The sequence below is a fragment of the Schistocerca gregaria genome, chromosome 3 (genome assembly GCF_023897955.1).
Source record: "Schistocerca gregaria isolate iqSchGreg1 chromosome 3, iqSchGreg1.2, whole genome shotgun sequence".
Lineage (NCBI taxonomy): Eukaryota > Metazoa > Arthropoda > Insecta > Orthoptera > Acrididae > Schistocerca > Schistocerca gregaria.
The window spans coordinates 755,302,883-755,323,832 of record NC_064922.1 but is presented as its reverse complement, the minus strand read 5'-3'; the positions used below and the strand labels follow the sequence as shown (position 1 = coordinate 755,323,832).

General features: G+C 41.3%; 1 protein-coding gene across 2 annotated transcripts in view; it reads right to left on the bottom strand.

Annotated features, from left to right (window-relative positions):
• Nucleotides 1-20,386, bottom strand: part of LOC126354287 (protein RRP5 homolog) — a 172,636-nt gene extending 152,250 nt beyond the window's left edge. The window contains exons 1-4 of one of the 2 annotated variants that reach the window (XM_050003831.1): nt 20,017-20,386; nt 10,149-10,292; nt 4,983-5,150; nt 1,998-2,298 (exon numbers count right to left, since the gene is read on the bottom strand). In XM_050003831.1, the coding sequence (XP_049859788.1) occupies nt 1,998-2,298; nt 4,983-5,150; nt 10,149-10,292; nt 20,017-20,097 (694 nt within the window). In that variant the 5' untranslated portion in view covers nt 20,098-20,386. Of the gene's footprint in view, nt 1-1,997; nt 2,299-4,982; nt 5,151-10,148; nt 10,293-20,016 lie in introns of those variants that run through there. The other variant, XM_050003832.1, reaches the window with a different exon arrangement.
• Between the last annotated feature and the right edge of the window lie 564 nt (nt 20,387-20,950).

Sequence of the window (20,950 nt, the reverse complement as noted above, 5' to 3'; positions counted from 1 at the left end):
ACTTTGTTATATACATACCACTCTACAAACTCTGGGAAGAAGACTATGATGACACAAGAGGAGGAAGGAAAAATGCCAGACATTTCGTGTGTGTGTGACACACACACACACACACACACACACACACACACACACACACAGGGAGGGAGGGGGGGGGGAGGGGAGAGAGAGAGAGAGAGAGAGAGAGAGAGAGAGAGAGAGAGAGAGAGAGAGAGAGAGAGAGAGAGAGAGAGAGCATCCCTTCTTAGTCCCTCAACGCTCAAATTCCCACCAGTAAAATTACTTTCACATTTCACAGCATCCATAGTATAAGAAATGATAATAAAGAACAATATAATGAAAAGGATAGTTGCTACTCACCACATAGCGGAAACACTGAGTCACAGAAAGGTATAACGAAAAGACTTTCGGAGAGTTAGCTTGGTCAACAAGGTCTTTGTCAAAAACAAAAACACACACATTCACAAACGACAGTCTCTGGCAGCTGGAGCCACACTGCGAGAACCAGCACATAGTGGGAGAGGAATGTGTGGAGGTAAGGAGAAGGGTGGGGTGGGGGAGGGATAGCCGGATAGGGGTGAGGGGACGGGTTGTTTGGGGGAAGAAACTAAACAGCGAGGTCATCAGTCTCATCGGATTAGGGAAGGACGGGGAAGTAAGTCGGCCGTGCCCTTTCGAAGGAACCATCCCAACATTTGCCTGGAGCGATTTAGGGAAATCACAGAAAACCTAAATCAGGACGGCCAGACACGGGATTGAACTGTTGTCCTCCCAAATGCGAGTCCAGTGTACTAACCACAGTGTCACCTCTCTCGGTGACAGGGGTGAGGGACAGTAAAGTGCTGCTGGGAGTGTACAGGGACGGGGTAGGAGTGGGGTAGCTAGGTGCAGTGAAACGAAAAGTGGGGGAGAGAACGGGTGGGGATGGGCGAGTTGAAAAGGAGAGAAGAAAAAGACTGGTTGCGTTGCGCTGGAATGGGACCATGGAAGGAGCCTGATGGCCTTCATCAGTTATCATTCTTACCCATCTAGCTCCTTCCCTGTTCCCATACCAGTACTACACAGCCCTCTATTCCACCAATGAACGCAGTCTTTCTTCTCTCCTTTTCCATTCCCCCCACCCTCTCCCCCCCTCCACTGCATCTAATGCCCCAACTGCACCTTGCTTCCCCATTCTCCACCTCATCCCTGCATATTCCCAGCAGCACTTTACTGTCCTCCTCCCCAACCCAGCCTCCTCTTTACCCCCACCTGGTTGCCTCTCCCATAATGAGCTGCTTATCACAGTCTGGCACCAGCTGCCAGAGACTGTGGTCATGTGTGTGTGAGTTGCGTTTGAGTGCGCGCGCCCGTGCACACACACTTGAGTGTGTGCAGACTTAACCTCTGAGGTCACCATTCCCCTAGACTTAGAACAACTTAAACCTAACTTACCTAAGGACACACACATCCATGTCTGAGGCAGGATTCGAAACTGTGACCGTAGCAGCAGTGCAGTTCCAGACTGAAGCGCCTAGAACCACTCAGCCACAACGGCTCACACGACTCAGCAACTCCACTACATGGTAAGTAGCAACTATCCTTTTCATTATATTGTTACATTTCTTGCTGGATTTCCCATTGTTTTAAATTACAATAAAGATAATTTTAAGCAACTGTTGTGTTACAGTGAAGTTTCCAGTTTCTCCTATCTTGCTACATCAAGAAACATTTTGTTTACAAATATCGTTTTTATGCCTCTCTTTTCTTGTCAGGCTAGCTGTCATTGGCTATGTAGAAATTCTCTCTATAAGTATCTGATTATAGAGATGTAAATAACACATGAGGACTGTCATGTTCTCCAGAATGCCAGATGGAATAAAAGTCTGGAATGCACTTTTAATTCTATTTCTACAGAGACAATGAGAAAGATCACAAAGAGGGGAATGTAGTAGGAAAGTACAAACAACCTTGTCCATTATCTTTATGATGGAACAAAGGCTAAGGGAATTACTTACCAAGCGGCCTTCCAGAGTTCCATACTCTCTCATACTCTTTCGCAAAATCCTTTTTCAAAAAAGCACGGACTCCAAACATGCCTGTGTCCATAACATAACCATGCTCTTCCGCACTCTTTACTGCTGCTGTTAAGACAGTTCCTTGCACAGCAAGAGATGCTGGTGGACAGTCTGCATGCAATTCATGAGGAGCCAATGTTGCAGTTACTCTGTGGCCACCAGTATCTGTATGACGGACTTGAGTTACTTTGCAAACAACATATTGGCCTTCCAAAAATATCTGACGTAACTTGTAGAAATCCTGCAACATTATGTAGGAAAAATGAAACAATAGCCTTTAATAAATGAAAGTAAATCCATAAGCATGCCCACAATTAACAGGTATTTTTTGAGTTGCAATTTACAGCGATAGCATCAATGATGATAACACCCATATCCTAGCCCAGATTTATTCATTTTCATACTGAGTTGCACACAGGATAGTCGTAAGGCTTCAGCTTTCACCTCAAAAGACTAAAGTTATGTAATTCCTTCATTTGTTTGCAGGTTTATGTATGCAATCTTGGCACACATTGAAATACCTGCACCCCAAGTGGAGAATCATGTGCTAACTCATTGTCTGCATTAGAAGGGGAACAAAGCTGCAAACAATCCATGCCGAGCTGGTGGAAGTGTATGAAAACATTGCACTAACATACGACAGAGCAGTCAAGTCGCACAGATGTCTCCAGTGTGGTCAAACAGGACTGAATCACATAGGAGGAGGTCACATGTCATTTCCCTGTGAAGACCCAGGAATTGCAAAAGTAGTGGATACCCTGATGTCTAACAGCAGCATATCACAACTGACAGGTTGGTGCAAAAAGTGAACATCACTCATGGGTCAGTTTGCAGCATATTGCACAACATTCTGAAAACAGTAAAGGTCACCGCATGCTGAGTTCCACTACCGTGCACACCCATTCACTCTGCTGAGTTCGACTACTGTGAACACCCATTCACTATGACACAGTCACACAGGCTGCTCTTCTGGACTATCAAATTCCTCCCAATAGAACAGGTTGAGGTGAAGAAACCATGAAGAAACCATTGTGTGGTAGGGATTACCAGAATCACAACAAAGCAACAGTCAAAAGAATTCTTGCAAAAACGAGGTATCTCTCAAATAATCCATCACTGGGGGAAAAAATGTCACTCTGAAGGGTGAAAATATAGAGAAAGGAAAACACCTTCACCAAATTTCATGGTTGCAGTTTAATATTATCTCCAATACCAGTTTTTTAAACTGAGTGTTTCACATAAAACCAATATGCCTCACACACCAGTTAATCTTCTCTAGTCGAAATTGCCTCTACTGCATTTTATTGGAAAGTTGAGTACAGCTGCGTGTTTGTGTACCACTTGTTGTGAGAAGCTTGTATTGTTGAGTTGTTACTTAAGTGGGGCAATTTCCATTAAAACAGGGAACGGATATTGTGGAGTTTACATAACGACAAGCTCCAGCAACAAATGTAAAGATATGTTTCAAGTGAAGTATCCTGGTAGGAAGCTCCCTCCCTATGACCAACACTATTCCAGATCTGTACAAGAAATGGAGTGTTGTAAGATCCATTTCAAATCTATAGAAGAATAGGTGACTGACAGTGAGGACACCTGAAACTATATACAAAATTCACACAGAAATTATGAGATGTCCCCACAAGTCAGTAAAGAGCTTATCACAGCAGGATGGTGTGTCTCATACATTGTGTCATTGTGTACTAAAAAATATGAAATTAAAAGCCTTTCATACGAGTGTGGTGAAAGAGTTGAAATCTGAAGATCAGGAGAAAGAAGTTCATTATTGTAAATGGTTTTTCACATCAATTGCTAATGGTTACTTGGACCCCTTGCTTTACATCATATCAGGTGTGACCTGGTTTTACCTGGCAGGTTATGTAAACTCCCAGAATGGCAGATGTTGGTCACAGGACAATCCAAGTATTCTGCATGAAGAACCTCTCCACTCACAGACAATCTGTGTTCAGTGTGCATTGTCTGGCTTGTGCATTTTAGCCCCATATTTATAAATTACACCTTAAACAGTGCCAGTTATCTAGAGATCTTTGATTCTTTCTAAGTACAATTAACAGATGCAGAAACATAGTAAGCAGTATTCCAACTAGAAGGAGCAACCGCTCACACATCCAACCAAAGTATGTCCCACATCACCAACATGTTTCCTGAAGACAGACATGTCAGTAAAGGCCTCATGGCTCCCAAGGTCCCCTGACTTAACATCATGTGATTTTTTATTTATGGGGCAAACTAAAAGGCAAAATGTATGCTGACAATCCTTACACAATAGATGAGCTTAAATGCAACATGATTAGAAAAATTAACAACATCACACCTGCAGAATTACATCGTGTTGCTGGTAATGTCATCTCATAAAGTCAGTGATGCCTGGATGCCCATGGCCACCACTTCCAGAACCTCCCATAAACAGGTAACCACATTTTATTTTAATGTTACCATTATCTATCCTTTTTAGTTAGTAAACTGTTACCTGACTTACCAGCAACTTTTCTGGAAATTTTGTCACAAATCTGGAAGTATAGGAACTCACAACCCAAATGGAACATTAGTACATTAAGCTACAAACGCTGATAACCAAAGAGTCTCAAAGGACACATGAAAGACTTGTAATGCAAAAAGTTCCTAAAATTTATAGCAATATAACTGGTTAAGAATCCAAATTGAAGGTACCTACATGCTACAGATATTGTGTAGGTAGCACAGTAACTACTTTATGATTTCCGACACAGATTAAAGGAAATTGTACTGTTCACTTCTGATTCCTTACTGTAAACATGTAAAGGATTTAGGAACGAACATGTAAGATATGGCAGTACACAATGCAAGACATCACATTTATCCTATTTGCAAATTTTATTTGTAAATCAACAACATTAAAAGGTTTAACAACCTATTTATTAGACTCACACCATCTGGAGATTTTCCTTCAGTCAGAGACTGAAGAACTGATGTGTACGCAGCAGAGATATTTGTCACTGGTACTTTCGCCACAAGACAACCAGGAAGATTAACAGACAGGTCATATTCCCGTACTTCTTTCACACATCCCAAAACCAGCATTCCTTCAATTAGTTCCTGTAATATAGAGCAAACTACGTGATTTCTTAGTTACACTGTTATGCCAAAAACACACATAAAAATTGTAGGAAAGGAGGAGAGTCAAAGACACAACAGGAAAAAACAATGACAGGAAGAAAGGTAGGAATTTAATGTCTTGTTCACGGTGTAAAAATAGGAAGTGGGATAGCAACTCATTCAGGCAAGAATAGGGGAAGAAATCAAAACACAGATTTTTTAATGAACAATTGCAAAATTAAAGTGATTTAGGAAAACCATGGTAATTTTTTTATCTAGATGATCACACATAGTACTGAATGCCACTCCTCTTGCATAGTAGTTCACTATTTTAGCCAATACGTAACTTTGCTTAACAGGGAGTAGCAGAGAAAAAGGAAAGGAAGGGACGACAAAAAAATGCAGACATTCCACCATACTTTCGGAGCAAACACATACAGTTGAAAGACAGCAGTTTCTGCAACATCATACTTTGGGCAAGGTTCAACCAACTGAACATCTTCATTAAGCCCGCAACTGCAGCTGGTGTCCACCTTTCAAACAACATATTAGCCATACCCATGAAAAACTTGTAATCATGTTACCAACTATAAAATATTTTTCCCCCTGCCTTTCAAGTTATTTTATCATTTTGGTTCCTGATGGGGTCCCAGTAAAAATTACAATTAAATTATATGGTAAGAAATGTTAAAGACTATTTAGCATTGTTTATCATATGTCATGCCAATGGGGATAATAGTAAATTCAGACAGATATACAGGGTGAGCATAAAGTCTTGCTGTGATTATAAAAATTTATAACAGAATAACCATTTGACATAATAAGTTACATCTGATGCCGTTGCGACCAACAGATGGCGCTAGTGCTCCACAAGACTGACACGGCCTGTTAGGTCACGTTAGTTGCTGGTAAAATGGCGTCGAAGCAGGAGAAAGCGCAATGTGTGCTTTGGTTGCACGAAATGAAATCACCCATCAGTGGGCAGTGTAAATTTCAGGCTTATTATGGAAGCAGCCCTCCTGAAATTAAATCAATAAAGTAATGGTATGCAAAATTTAACAGGCAGCGTTGAAGATCGTCCTCAAAGTGGCAGGCCTCATGTGAGTGATGCAACTGTCGATCATGTTCGGCAATCGTTTCAACGCAGTCCATCTAAATCAACTCATCAAGCATCACATGAACTTCAAATACTGCAAGCAAGTGTGGTGAAGATTCTTCATGAAACACTTAGGTTGCATGCTTACAAAATGCAAATCGTGCAGGCCTTGCAACCGAATGATTTGCTGACACGTGCTGAATTTGCAGCTGAGATTCTCAACAGGATCAATGGCGCTAACGATTACTTAAATCGCATATGCTTTACCGACGTATCCACACTTTCATGTCAGTGGAATGGTAAATAGGCATAATGTCCATAGATGGGGTGCAGAGTCTCCACATGCTACGGTACAGTTACAGCGAGACAGCAAAAAAGTGAATGTTTGGTGCGGCCTCATGCATAACAAGGTTTTTGGACCGTTTTTCTTCGTGGAAAAATCCATTACCACTAACATTTACTTAAGACGTTTTGCAACAGTTCATTGCCTCACAGTTAAAAGAATATCAACTATGGGTAATTTTCCAGTAAGATGGAGCAACCCCCCCCCCCCCCCCAAATGGGCTTTGATAGTGCGTGATTTCCTGGATGAAACATTTCCAGATCAGTGGATTGGAAGGAATGGCCACCACACTCTCTGGACATTATGCTCATCGACTTTTTTTTTTCTTCTGGGGTTATATGAAGGCCAGCCTCTTCATCACACCAGTTGCTGACGACGATGAACTGAAGGCTAGGATACAAGGCTACTGTGGGTACCGTGACAGAACACATATTACGAAACACCTGGAGGGAATTGGAATACCGCCTCGACATTCTCCAAGTTGCCAAAGGAGCACACGTTGAGGTTTACAAAGAACTAGTACCACTAATCTATGTAACGGCATCAAATGTAAATTATTATGTCAAATGGTTATTCTGTAATAAATTGTTATAATCAGGGCAAGACTTTGTGCTCACCTTATACAATTCTGCTATGATATGAGACAAATGAAGGCAAAAATCATATTCAACTTAAGTCAGCAGGGAAATCAACACTATGCAACATAATCACCAAAGGATTTTCAAGACCACTTGTCTATACAATGATAAGTCCAGGTTAGAATATCAATCATATAATGAAAAAGACGGATAGCTATTCACCATAAAAATTACTTGCTGAGTTGCAGATAGGCACAATGAAAAGACTGTCATTTGGCCAAAGCCTTCTTCAGAAAATAAAAGAGAAAATATACACATTTACACAAGGAAGCACACCTCAGAGAAGCTTCTCTCAACTTCACAGATGAGAGTTATCCTTGCAACATATTCTACACTCTTGAAATCATTGTGGCCTCATCCTAATGTAACCTACTGTGTCCACACCACCCACCCAACAGTTTCCACTTTGCACCCCCCCCCCCCCCCCCCCAAGCACTTTCACTGTGCTCCGCTCTCTGTTGGCCTTTTCCCCTTCCCTGTTGCTCTCCTCCAGCCCCCACAGCCTCCCGACACTGTACCAGCAGCCTCGTCTGGCCACCATCTGGTCCCTGCATGCTCTATCCTCCCCCTGCCCCCCCCACCTGTACCCTATCATCCCTCCCCATTCCTTGTCCCACTACAGACTTACTTCCACTCGACTTGTCACCGATGCATTCTGGAAGCAGTGGCAGGAGAGAGCAGTAATTTATGCATTAGGTGTGCTCGCTCGCTCGTTTGTGTGTGTGTGTGTGTGTGTGTGTGTGTGTGTGTGGGCGCGCGCGCTTTCTTTTCTGAAAAAGGCTTTGGCCAAATGCTTGTGTGCAACAGTCTCATCGTAGTGCTTGTCCACAACTCAATGTGTCATCATCATTGTGAGCAGCAAGGATAGCTCTTCACAGTATTATTAAGAATACTTATTTGCTAGTTAGTTTCAGGTTCCATGGATCATTTCCACAATAAATCAGAATCATGTCGAAAGAGTCATTTCACATTCACATTGCAAATGTACCAAACTCCAGAAAAGATCATTAAATAATCAGCTGAAGAAGATATGTCAGAATACCTGACACACACAGAAGGTGAGAATAATTTAAGAACCAGGGTTTGGCACCTCCCACTCAGATTATTAATGATTTTTCAGGAATCATCCATCTCAGTCATTGAAAACCAAGGAAATGGTATTATGGAATGTCACTGGCACTGTGGGGAATGAAGTGATAATATATGTGGAAGACAGCTACCAACGACCAAACCTAAGACAAACACACAACTGAATTCATGATAATGAAATGACATCTTCTCTTACACTGGTTAAAATACTAAACAACAAATACACTGATCAACAATATTATGAAATGGAGAGATTGCTACTCATTGTAAAGCTGACACACTGAGTTTGAGAAAAGTGTTTTACCATCTAGCCTCTGGTCAAAGTCTCCTTCAGAAAATAAAACATCCACACATTCCCACAAGCAGCCACACCTCATGCATAAATGACTGCTATCTCCAGACTCAGCTGTATCTCTTCTCTCTGGCACATGAAACAAGAGCGGCAATGGGTGTGCCATTAGGCTCACAACAATATCACCTTTGAAGCTTCCTGGCAGATTAAAACTGTGTGCCGGACTAAGACTCAACTCAGGGCCTTTGCCTCTCACAGCCAAGTGATCTATCAATTGAGCTATCCAAGCACGAACCATCCTCACAGCTTTACTTCCGATAGTACTCATCTCCAACCTTCACATAAGTTCTCCTGTGAAACCTGCAACACTATCACTCCTGGAAGACAGGATATTGCAGAGACATGGCTTAGCCACAGCCTGGAGGATGTTTCCAGAATGAAACTTCCTGGCAGATTAAAACTGTGTGCCAGACCAAGACTCAAACTCTGGATCTACGTCTTTCACGGGCAAGTGCTCTACCGACTGAGCTACCCAAGCACTACTCACGACCTGTCTTCACGGCTTTATTTCCGCCAGTGCCTCATCTCCTAGCTTCCAAACTTCACAGAAGTTCTCCTTTCTTCTGGTTGTGCTAGCCTCGCAAGTTTCACAGGAGAGCTTCCATGAAATTTGGAAGGTAGGGGGCGAGGCACTGGCGGAAGTAAAGCTGTGAGGACAAGTCACGAGTTGTGCTTGGGTAAATCAGGTCAGTAGAGCTCTTGTCTGCAAAAGGAAAAGGTCCCAAGTTCGAGTCTCAGTCCAGAACACACTTTTAACCTGCCAGGAAGTTTCATATCAGCGCACATTCCACAGCAGAGTGAAAATTTCAGTCTGGAATATCACCTCTGATTTGCACACTGAATAATTTGGATACCAGGCATTACTTTTCAACATGTTAAGGCTCGTAACTGCGCTTGTCTTCATGAATCTACTGTCCTGATCCATCTCGATACAGAGGGTGTGCGACTGATGCCCTGGCCAGCATATTCACTGAAAATATCTGGTCTTGAGTTGTGAAGCGACTGGCTGCCCACCACCTGCAAGCCACTATGATGAACTCTGGCAACTAGATGCAGCAATGTGGAATGACATACCAATATCTGTCATCCAAGTTCAATAGGACTTGATGCCCAGCCATTATAGAGTCTTTTTTTAGTTGAAACCCTGAGTTGCAGCTCAGTGTATTAAATTTCATAAATGTATCCCTCCAAATCACCTACAAATTTAATCATATATTCTTAGTAGCACACTCTGTACTCACAATAAGGTTATTTCTTTCTTGGAGTAGCAATTTTAATGTGCAGCAGTGTATTTCCTTTGGGACACCATTCACTATCCCCATACAACAGGTTTGCCGCCACCTGTGGACTCACTGGTACCGTAAGCGGACCTATTGTCTCTACATATATTTGCGCCATCACTTTTTGACTTTCCGCAGAAAGGTAAGAACGGAGGGGATATCTCACACACAGTCAATCTTCACTTCAACATGAAACTTACCTTATAGGTCAATTTTTTCACAGTTTTACCTACTGCAGTGTAAGTTTTCGGGACCTTTGTTACTTTTGATACAGCCCCTTTCTTTAATTTCCTTTGTTGCTTCCTGCTGGGTTTCTTACTGAACGTTTTCTTCTTACCAAAGAGCTGAAAGCAAAAAGATTTACCACATAGAGAACAAATAAACAAATCCTATATGTGGGGGCAGACAAGTAATACTCAATGCACTGATTTGAAAATTTAATAAATGGAATGATGAATAATTTAGGATGCTATCTTACTGACATGAAGGTCAACAGAGAGAAGGCACTATCTTAATCCCATTATCGGTATGCAAGCGACGGTATGCACTACCTAATATGTTCCAAAATGCGGTGCCGAAGAACAGAATTTTTCTGGGGCTCATACCTCAGGCTCTATTGGTGATAGAACAGTAGAGACAAGTCTTTGGATAGCCATTGTGCTAGAGACTATTTGTATAGCCAATAGGATTGTCTTTAATGTAATTAATCTACATTTCAGGATCAAAGTTAAAATATTCACAATTCCTCCAGCTTACACAAATGGAGCAAACTGGTTGCTTCTCTTTCTCTTCGCATTAGATGTGCATCTTAGGAGGCACCATTTAGTCCAAGGGTGGTTTCCTAAGAAAATCCGAATATATATATATATATATATATATATATATATATATATATATATATATATATATATATATTTTTTTTTTTTTTTTTTTTTTTTTTTTTTTTTCCTCCCCCCTACGAAATCTGAGCCGCAGATGCCAAGATGGGGCTATGTACAGCAAATGCCTGAATTTTTCATGATCTACTCCTAAGAGCCCAATCTCAAACAAATCTTCAGAATTTTCTTGATGTCTTTATCTATTTCCAAGACACAGGGATTCAAAATTACCCAACTTGTATACATAAAATCCTGCATGTAAAATCCAGCATGAGGCGAAAACATCATTTATAATGTGATGTAGCATGGAAAAACATGCTGTAAAATGTCTCCATTATCATCAGAAGGATTCTGATAACCATGTTGTAGTACTGGAGCACATGCTAAATTTTTATGCACCTAAATAAGTAAAAAAGAAAAATCTTACTGATCCAGGAAGTTCTTTACAGATGACAGACATGCCGTGCTGTAGTAAGGAAAAGAAAGGAAGCAGCAGAAAAATACCGCTATTGGACCACAAGAATGCTGAGTAAGACCCAGTTTATTAAAAGACTCCGGCTGAAAGGTGGGGTACCAGCTGCCTTATACTACTTTCCTCAGCGCCTTTAAAAAATTGATCAAAAATCTTGGCATACAAACATATAATAAATTCTCCACATGCCACTGTACTGAGCGTGGCAGAGGGTACCCTGTACCACTACTAGTCTTTTCCTTTCCAGTTCCACTAGCAAATAGAGTGAGGGAAAAATAACTGTCTATATGCCTCCATGTGAACCCTAACTTCTTGTATCTTATCTTTGTGGTCCTTACATGCAATGTATGTTTGCGGCAGTAGAATGGTGTGGCAGTCTGCTTCAAATGCCATTTCTATAAATTTTCTCAATAGTGTTTCTCGAAAAGAATGTCGTCTTCCCTCCAGGGAATCCCATTTGAGCCGTCAAAGCATCTCTGTAACACATGTTGCTCGAACCTACCAGTAACATATCTAGCAGCCTGCCTCTGAATTGCTTCAATGTCTTACTCCAATCTGCCCCGGTTCAAATCCCAAACACTCTAGCAATAGTCAACAATAGGTCACACCAGTGTCCTATATGCAGTCTCTTTTAGAGGTGAACCACACTTTCCTAAACTGAAGTCGACCATTCATCCCTACTACAGCTCTCACATTCTCGTTCCATTTCATATCGCTTTGCAACATTATGCCCAGAGATTTAAACCACATGACTGTGTCAAGCAGGGCACCACTAATACTGTTTCCAGACATTACAGGCTTTTTCTTCCTCCTTATCTGCATTAACTTACATTTTTCCACATTTAGAGCTAGCTGCCATTCATCACACCAACTAGAAATTTCATCCAAGTCATCTTATACAATCACTCAAACTTTGACATCTTACCTAAAATCCCATCATTGGCAAACAACCATTGATTGCTGCCCAACTCCTTCGCCAATCATTTACATATTTCATCTCTCAGGAACAGTCTCGTTGAGGACAAAATACAGGGTTCCTTTACTTAAGAAGTCTTCGAACGACTCACATATCTGTGAACTTATTCCATACGCTCTTACCTTCGTTAACAGCATGCAATGGGGCACCATGTCAAATGCTTCCCAGAAATCCAGAAATATGGAGTATGCCTGTTGCCCTTCATCCGTAGTCGCACAGTATATCATGCGGGAAAAGGGCAAGTTGTGTTTCATATGAGGGATACTTTCTAAAAACATGCTGACTCATGGACATAAGCTTCTCAGTCTAAGAAAGTTTAATATATTCGATATGTGAATATGTTCAAGGATTCTACAGCACACTGAAGTCAGAGATATTGGTTTGTAATTTTGAGGGTCCGTTTTTTTGCCCTTCTTATGTACTGGAGTCACCTGCGCTTTTTCCGGTCACTTGTGTGCTCTTTGTAAAACCAAATTGGGATTCCATCCAGATCTGGTGATTTATTTGCTTTCAAATCTTTCAGTTGGTTTTCTATGTCGTCCTTAGAGGATTTTGTCCAATGGTCAAATGATGGTATGTTTATACAATTCTCCTGTGTGAACAATTTCTTGAATGTGCATTTCAAAACTTTGGCTTTCATTTTGCTATCTTCAACTGCTACACCAGACTGGTCAACAAGGGACTGAATGGAAGCCTTAGACCCAGTGTGTGATTTTACATATGACCAGAATTTTCTCAGGTTCTCTGCCAGATTTTTTGTTAAGGTGTGACGATGATAGTAGTTGGATGCTTTGAGCATAGATCTCTTCACACATGCAAGAATCTGTACTAACCTTCGCTTTTTATCATTTTTGTCTTCCCTTTTGAACTGAGAGTGCAACAGCCTCTGCTTCCTCAGCATCTAGCCAATTTTGTTGTTAAACCACAGTAGGTCTTTTCCATCCTTTGAATACATACTATGCTCATAACTCTCCACACCAAGATTTACGATCTGCTTAAACTTTGTCCATAATTCACCTACATCCATATGTGACGTCAGTTCACTGTCTAAGTGAGATGCTAACAACTGCTTATTTGCTCTATCCAGAAGAAACACACTCCAAGCCCCCTTGACCGATTTATTAACTTTTGTAATCATAGTTGCTATAACAATATCAGAATCGCTAATTCCTGTTTCTATACTGACATTGTCAATAAGTTCCAGCCTATTTGTAGCTACAACATATAAGATATTTCCATTGTGTGTATGCTACTGAGCTAGCTGCTCAAGACAGTTTTCAGAAACCATGTTCAACAGTATTTTGCATGACTGTCAGTCTGTAAACCCCCCCCAATGAATCCAGACATCACAGTCTGTAATCTATACCCAGTATGATAAAATCGCATCCAAATAGTACTGCATAATCTGCATATTTACACACTACTGATCCTAGACTTTCTTTGAATTACTTTAGAACTGTCACAGCCAAATCAGGTGGTCAGTAAAATCATCCAACAATTAACTTTGTTTCACCTACACCTGTTATACCCAACTTGGTAACTTCACTGTCACACTCAACTTTGGTCTCAATAGATACATTATTTTTGTCAACTGCAATGACAGCACTCCCCCCTCCTGTGGCTTCTAATCTCTCTTTCCTATATATGTTCTATGACTTGCTAAATGTATCAGAAGTTTCCACCTCGAGTTTCAGCCAGCTCTCGGTCCCAAGAATAATTTAAGCATGAGAACTTTCCAGGAAGGACGTAAGTTCAGGAACTTTATTATGAATATCTCAACAGTTTACTGGTAAAATTTTGATTGCCTCTACTCTGAGCATCATCAGACTTCCCTTGCTGCATATCGACTGGCAAGTATTCATCAGAGCATCTTATCAGAGCACCTCAAACTACCATCTAGCCTAGAAAACCTTCATTTGCACTCTGCAAGCACTCTACTACCCTGGTAGCTGCTTCCTTTGTGTAGCGACCTATCAACAGGAGACCTGTAAATCCCCTAACAGTAATGCAGATCTAGAAGTCTGCAGCCAAGATCATCACAGAGTCGACAAAGCCTTTGGTTGAGACCCTCCACTTGGCTCCGAACCAAAGGACCACGATCAACTCTGGGAACAATGAAGCAAATTGCAACCCATGCACAAGGCTAGCAGTCTTCACCATCTCCACCAACCATCTGTATGAACTGAGGATGGTATCAGAACCCATGAGACAGGAGACACTGATACCAATGTGAGCTATAACTTGGAAACAACTGCACCCTGCACGCTCGATAGCCACAGGCAAGGCCGCCTCAACATCTTGGATGAGCCCCCTTGCAGACATATTGAGTTCAGACTGGCTTTCTTTCCAGCCCTGAGCACTGTCTGCCTAAGAGGCTCCATAACGCCCATAATGTTTGAGCTCCTGATAACTAGTAAACCTCTCCCCCCTGTGAGCCTACTCACTGCTGAAGGAGTGGCCACTTGTCCACTCAGAGGGTGAATGGGCAAGTCCACACTGTGAGGGAGGATCTGCCATGTCGAGTGCACTAGGAGGTGTCTCAGAAGCAGAGCAAAGAAGACAATAGCAGTGTGTGAGAGAGAGGGATACAATGGCAATGGAATATGGCTGACAGTGACAGAACAGTGCCATGAAAAGTGTGAGTGGGAGACAGTGTCAGTGGAAGAGGAATAGAGAGAAAGAGAAAGTGGGTGAGAGTCACTGATAATGAAAGACAGATTCTATGGCAATGAGGCAGTGAGAGATAGTGACAGTGAGGAGATACAGCAGCAGAGGCAATGAAATGAATGAGATAGCAGTAGCAAGAGGGAACAAGGGGGAGACAGTGACAGTTGATAGGAGACAGTAGTAGTTGGTCAGAAGAAAGGAGGCTCTGGCTGTGAGACAGGAGTGACAGAGAGACACAAACAAATAATGACAATGAATTGGTCTGAATAAATGAGTGAGTGAGTGAGTAAGAATGGGCAAATGGGCATTGATGGGTATGAGCGACTTAGAGTGATGGATCAGGGGTGTCAGTGAGTTACAGTTAGGGGAGCTTGTGAGAGTGAGAGGTGAGCTACATGTTAAAAAGAGCACTAATATGTTTGCATGTCACAATTTTTTAAGGTACTGAAGAAGTAGATCGAGGCTGTCGATACCCCAATCTTCAGCCAGAGTCTTTCAATAAACAAGAGCATTTTCACCTTTTTTATGCTCTGATAGGTGCATTTTTCCACTGGTCTAAGAAACTGTCTCAGAATTAACATTAAGTGATTTACAGAAGCCACGCATAATTAAAATTTGTATTCTTGGACAGGATTTTCAACATCAATCTTCTTTGATATGAGCTTTTATTTAATGAATGGAAACTACTTGAAACCATGCTTGTAACATAGTAAGGAATTAACACTGATAAACAAGTGCCTAAAAAGGGACTCAATGTAAATATAAGTTCAGGTAGGAATATCAACAATATAAGAAAAGATAAACTGCTACTTACTGTAAAGAAGACACGTCAAGTTGCGAACAGGCACAATTAAAAGACACTCATATAAAGCTTTTGCCCACAACCTTCATCAGTAAAAGGGAGACGCACACCATTCACACACACAACTAAGCACATCTCATGCACATACAACCCCTGACTCCAGCATCTCGGGCCAAAAAGCTGTAGTTGGTGGTTGTGTGTGTGCATGAGATTTGCTTGCTTGTGTGTATGTAAATGGTGTGTGTGCACCTCTCTTCTCCTAATGAAGGCTGTAGCTGAACACTTTATAGTGTTTTTTAACTGTGCCTGTCTGCAACTTGACATGCCTTATTTCCAGTCAGTAGACAATATGTCTTTTCCTACACAGCTAGTTATAAGTTCAGCTTTTTTTCACCCTGGGAAAAGTGTCTTATCAAGTTGTTACAAATCTAAGAATTCTGACAGTATTAGTGAACGATGCTACACAGTTAACTCTGAACTTTTGAGCAGGCTTAATGTTGTTGTTAACACTAGTATAATTTTTATCTCATAAAAGCACTATATGAGTAATTGTACTAAACTGAAAGACTACAACATTTCTCAGTTTGAAATTATCACTCAACGTAAAGGTTCATCAGTCTGAACACTGAAATTTCCTCACAGGAATTGTACAGTTGCTACGAACTCCATACCCTTACCTTTCACAGGAACGAATGATGCGAGTGAGGTGATGCAGTGGTACAGTTCTGCTCCCACATTTGGGAAGACAACAGTTAAAAAATACACATCTGGCCTTTCTGCTAAAATCTCCTATTTGAGAGGACCTCTATCTCCACTAGTTTCGAAAAACATTTAGGCCTATTCTAGATATCACCCAAGTTACCTGAGTTTTCAAAAATCAGTTTTTTGTACGTGTAATTAGGGCATTAACTGAAATCAGTTTAAACCTACAGCAATGATACATCAGAAACAAACATCCTGGAGGTAGCATGGAAATTTGAATAAATGTGGAAACTAAAGAATTCATTAGCATTCATAAAAAATGTGGTAATATGTTTGGCAGTTTGTTCTACTATGTTACAATTCAACAATATATTGGAAGAAGCTGTTTTATTGCAATTGGGAACTTAAGACTGAACAGAATAAGATGTTCGTTTCACTCCTTGTACAGCCATTTGAAATATTGGAAGATATCCACATGTTGTGCACTGTGTGGCACCTGGGTATATTGACACAGCAAAATGTAAAATATGAAATGGCAGCTCAATAATATAAATCTAATGTAACGACATGTTAATTCCTGTTGGTCAATCTTCAATAAACTGTTAATACTAGATCATCACTAAACAATGTAGCATGTAAATGGAGTGATGTGTGCCCATTTCCTATCATAACGCATGAGACTGGTGTGAGTGAGAAGAGTGCGCTTGACTGGTTTTCGTTTTGTTGTGAAGTGTGTTCGGAGTTCATTAAGTACAGGGGTAAGTTGGGTGGGCCTGGGGTTGTGGTGGACGAGTCGCCATTTGGGGAAAAGGAAGGTATCTGGGTGTGGGGGAGAGGGGGGGAGGGGGGGGGGGTGAGTGTTTAGAATGTGTTTTTAGGGTTTTGGAGGAGCAGACTAAGAGGGAATTAGTGGGGTTAATTGAGCAGTTTATAGAACCGTGTTCTACTGTAGTTTCTGATGCTTTTTCTTCTTATAGGGGGTTGGGTGAGGAGGGGTACAATCATTTAGTAGTTAACCATAGTTTAGAGTTTAAAAATTATGAGACAGGAGCTTGTATAAATACCACAGAGGGGTTGTGGGGGCCCGTTAAGTCAGTTCTTGGGAGGGGGAAGAGGTGCTCTTCTAACCTTCAGTCTCATTTAGACGAGAACTGTTGGCGGAAGAGCTTCCCTGAGGGCTATTGCTTTTTTTTTCCAGGTTTTTTTAAGGACTATCAGTAAGATGTACAGGCCAAACGTGGTTAATTAGGGTGGTTTGTGTGCGTGCGACTTGGGGAGGGGTGATAGTTGTTGGTGGTGTTACTGGGGGGGGGGGGGGGGTTTGTGATTTAGTTGTGGAGGATCTATTTTGATGCAGTTTTTGTTGAGTTGTAGTGTGTGATTGAGGTTGGTTTATTTATTTATTTTGTGGGGGAGCAGGTCGGATGGGTGAGTCTTTCTTTTGATTGTTCATTTTTTTGTTGTGTGTGTGTGTGTAGTGGCTGATCTAAGTTGCAGCAGCAGAACTTCGTTGTGGTAAGTTTTTATTTTACCTTTCTTTTAGTGTATTTGTTGTGTGTTGTTGTGGTTCTGAGTTGTGTGGTCTGTGGTAGTGGTGATATGGTATCATGTGTTGGTTTGTAGGTATGTAGTTGAATGGAAGTTTTCAATTCCAATATGTGGTCGTATCTGTGGGTGTTTTGGTATTGGGAGCCACTGCTGAGCTATGTAGGTCAAGGGAACTGTTCGATTTCTAGGTGTGGTTGAAGTTGTGGGTGTTTCGGTTTCGGGAGCCACTGCTGACGCATGTAGATGAAGAGAACTGTTCGGTTCAAAGGTGTGATACTTGATGTGGGCGGTTTGGTGTCGGGAGCAGCTGTTGACCCATACAGGCGAATGGAAGTGTTCGATTCCAAAGTATGATTGTGGGCGCTCTGGTATCGGGGTCTGTTGTTGACTTATATAGGTGACGGGAAGTGTTCGATCTCAAGTGCGGTCGTGGCTGTGGGTGTTCTGGTATCGGGAGTTCCTGTTGAGCTATATAGCTCAAAGGAAGTGTTCGATTCTAAGTGTAGTTGTGGCTTTGGGTGTTCTGGTATCAGGAGCTGCTGTGGAGTTATATATAGGCCAAGGGAAGTGTTCGATTCCATTTTGTTTGGTTTGGTGATATCAAAAGCTGTGGTGGTGGTGTAGTTTTTGGGAGTTTATAAGGTGGTATCGGGAACTGCGGCTGAGCTATGTAGGTCAAGGGAAATGTCCAATTCCTGTAGATTTTCTTGGTGTCATCTTTTCTTCATTTTGCGTGTTTTGGAATTGTGGTTTTTTTTTCTACTATAATTAGTTTGCCCCCACCCACGGTTGCCCCATTAGTTTGACTGTATCTATGGAGGGAGATAACAATGTCTTATTTATATGTATTTTCGTGTTTGTTTCCATGTGTATGTAGTAACGTAATAAGCGACATATTGATGACAGCATGGGTCAAAACAGACGGGTGGAATCAGATACTTCTACAATTTACACTGAGTTCTTAGCCTTGAGATCCTTACTGTACCAACTGAATATCCAGTTACCTGTTATGCATATCAGGGAAAGCTTTACTAAGCATGTTACTAATAGTGCTATAAACCCGTGACCATTCACAGTAATTCCCATATCGCAACTATGACGTCTTGAAGTAAACATAACAACAAACACCAAAATAGTTCGAAAAACTATCAAACACATATTCCTCCAAAAATATAATGAAACTAACAGGACAAGCGACGGAAATTGGGGTTTTTGGGTGGGGACAAACTAAAAATAAACACACGCCACTAAACCAAACGACAAATAAAACGACCACAACCTTCCCAAAATCAGCTAAATTACATTATTCACTAGAATCGAAGACTTCCGTGGGCGTCTAGGAGCAGGTTTCCCTGAAGGCTCTTTGTAAAATTTCACTGTTTTACTAAACCGCTTCAAACACATGCCGGCATGGTTCCTGCATTATTCTCATAAAACATACATACATATTCTGAGGTATTTATTTTCATAGTATTACAACAACAAATCCCTCATCACTATAATATCGCCGGCCTGAGTGGCCCAGCGGTTCTAGGCGCTACAGTCGCAGGTTCGAATTCTGCTGTGCGCATGGATGTGTGTGATGTCCTTAGGTTAGTTAGGTTTAAGTAGTAGCAAGTCCTAGCTGACTGATGACCTCAGAAGTTGAGTCCCATAGTGCTCAGAGCCATTTGAACCATTTATATCATCTGCGGATGAATAAATATATTTCACACTGTCAAAGCGTCAACATCAATGCCTACGGACTAAAATCAGACTTGCTACAATGTACGCAAAACTGCAGCAGACATAGTTCTGTGCCAGCAAAAATGCCGGCAGTAGCGTTCTCAATACCATTGGCGAAAACACAGTACCACTGGCCTACGTGTATTATAGCTGCTATTCAAGAATTTTGGAATTATGCAGGTCGCAATTGAGACTATTATCCCATCTTACCCTCAGCACATAGAAGAGCATAATGAAAACTATCATTACAAACATCAATTTCATGTTAAGTCAAAAGACTATTACAATAACAACTTACGCTGAATGTTTGTTTCTTGAGTGACGCAACTCCTGGTTTTGTCCCACCGCGAGGAAAACTTCTTTCAGCAGTAGCAACCATGGTCGAGGAGATTATCACGAAAAATTCAAGGGACAAACTAAAACTAAATTCTAAACACTGATCACTTCATGTAAAAACTACAATAAGAAAAGATCATCATTCCGTACTTCATTGAACTGAGCCTCTACGCAGGTGAACTAAAATGAACACGTATACACGAACGAAAATAATACAAAAAATTGAATATCTATCACATACGCAAACACGTGTATACTGTATATACAGGTAAGTACACACTACACAACAACAAGATCGCTGATCGACCTACGCTAGACCATCTACAAAAACCTTAGGAAAGTTAAATCGATAATCGAAGCTCGATTCATACAATCTTTGACTATAAAGCCGGAGTCACACACGCAACAAGAGTGATCCCTGGCCTGCAGAGGGATTAAGTTTTACTAATCCCTCAACAGAGTGTGTCTTTCTCCTTTTCAGGTTACACCAGCTGGGACTAATCAACAAGAGTGGTAATATATCTTTCTCTCTTTTACAGGAACCGTAGGAATGATAAATTTTGTCTAAACTGCACCACCACGAGCCAAGGATAGGCTCGTCTTGTCAGCGTCAGCAACAAAAGTGTCGCCACAGCTAGTGAAAAAAAATAGTGCCATAATTCAGTTGCATTGCAGTTACATGTGTGAACACTCAGGTTTTAGTGGCGCAAGTTAAGAGAATCAACTTCTTTCGCACCACAAAAAGTTCAGCTTGGTTGCACTTTGTCGTGTCACTTTCCTACCGTCACTGCTCTCTGGTACCAGTATTTCGAAACACGAGCATTCTGTCGCACTTACTTTGATGAAATTGCTGCTGTGCGCCGTTCGATTAATTGTTTTTTTTTTATTATTACTTC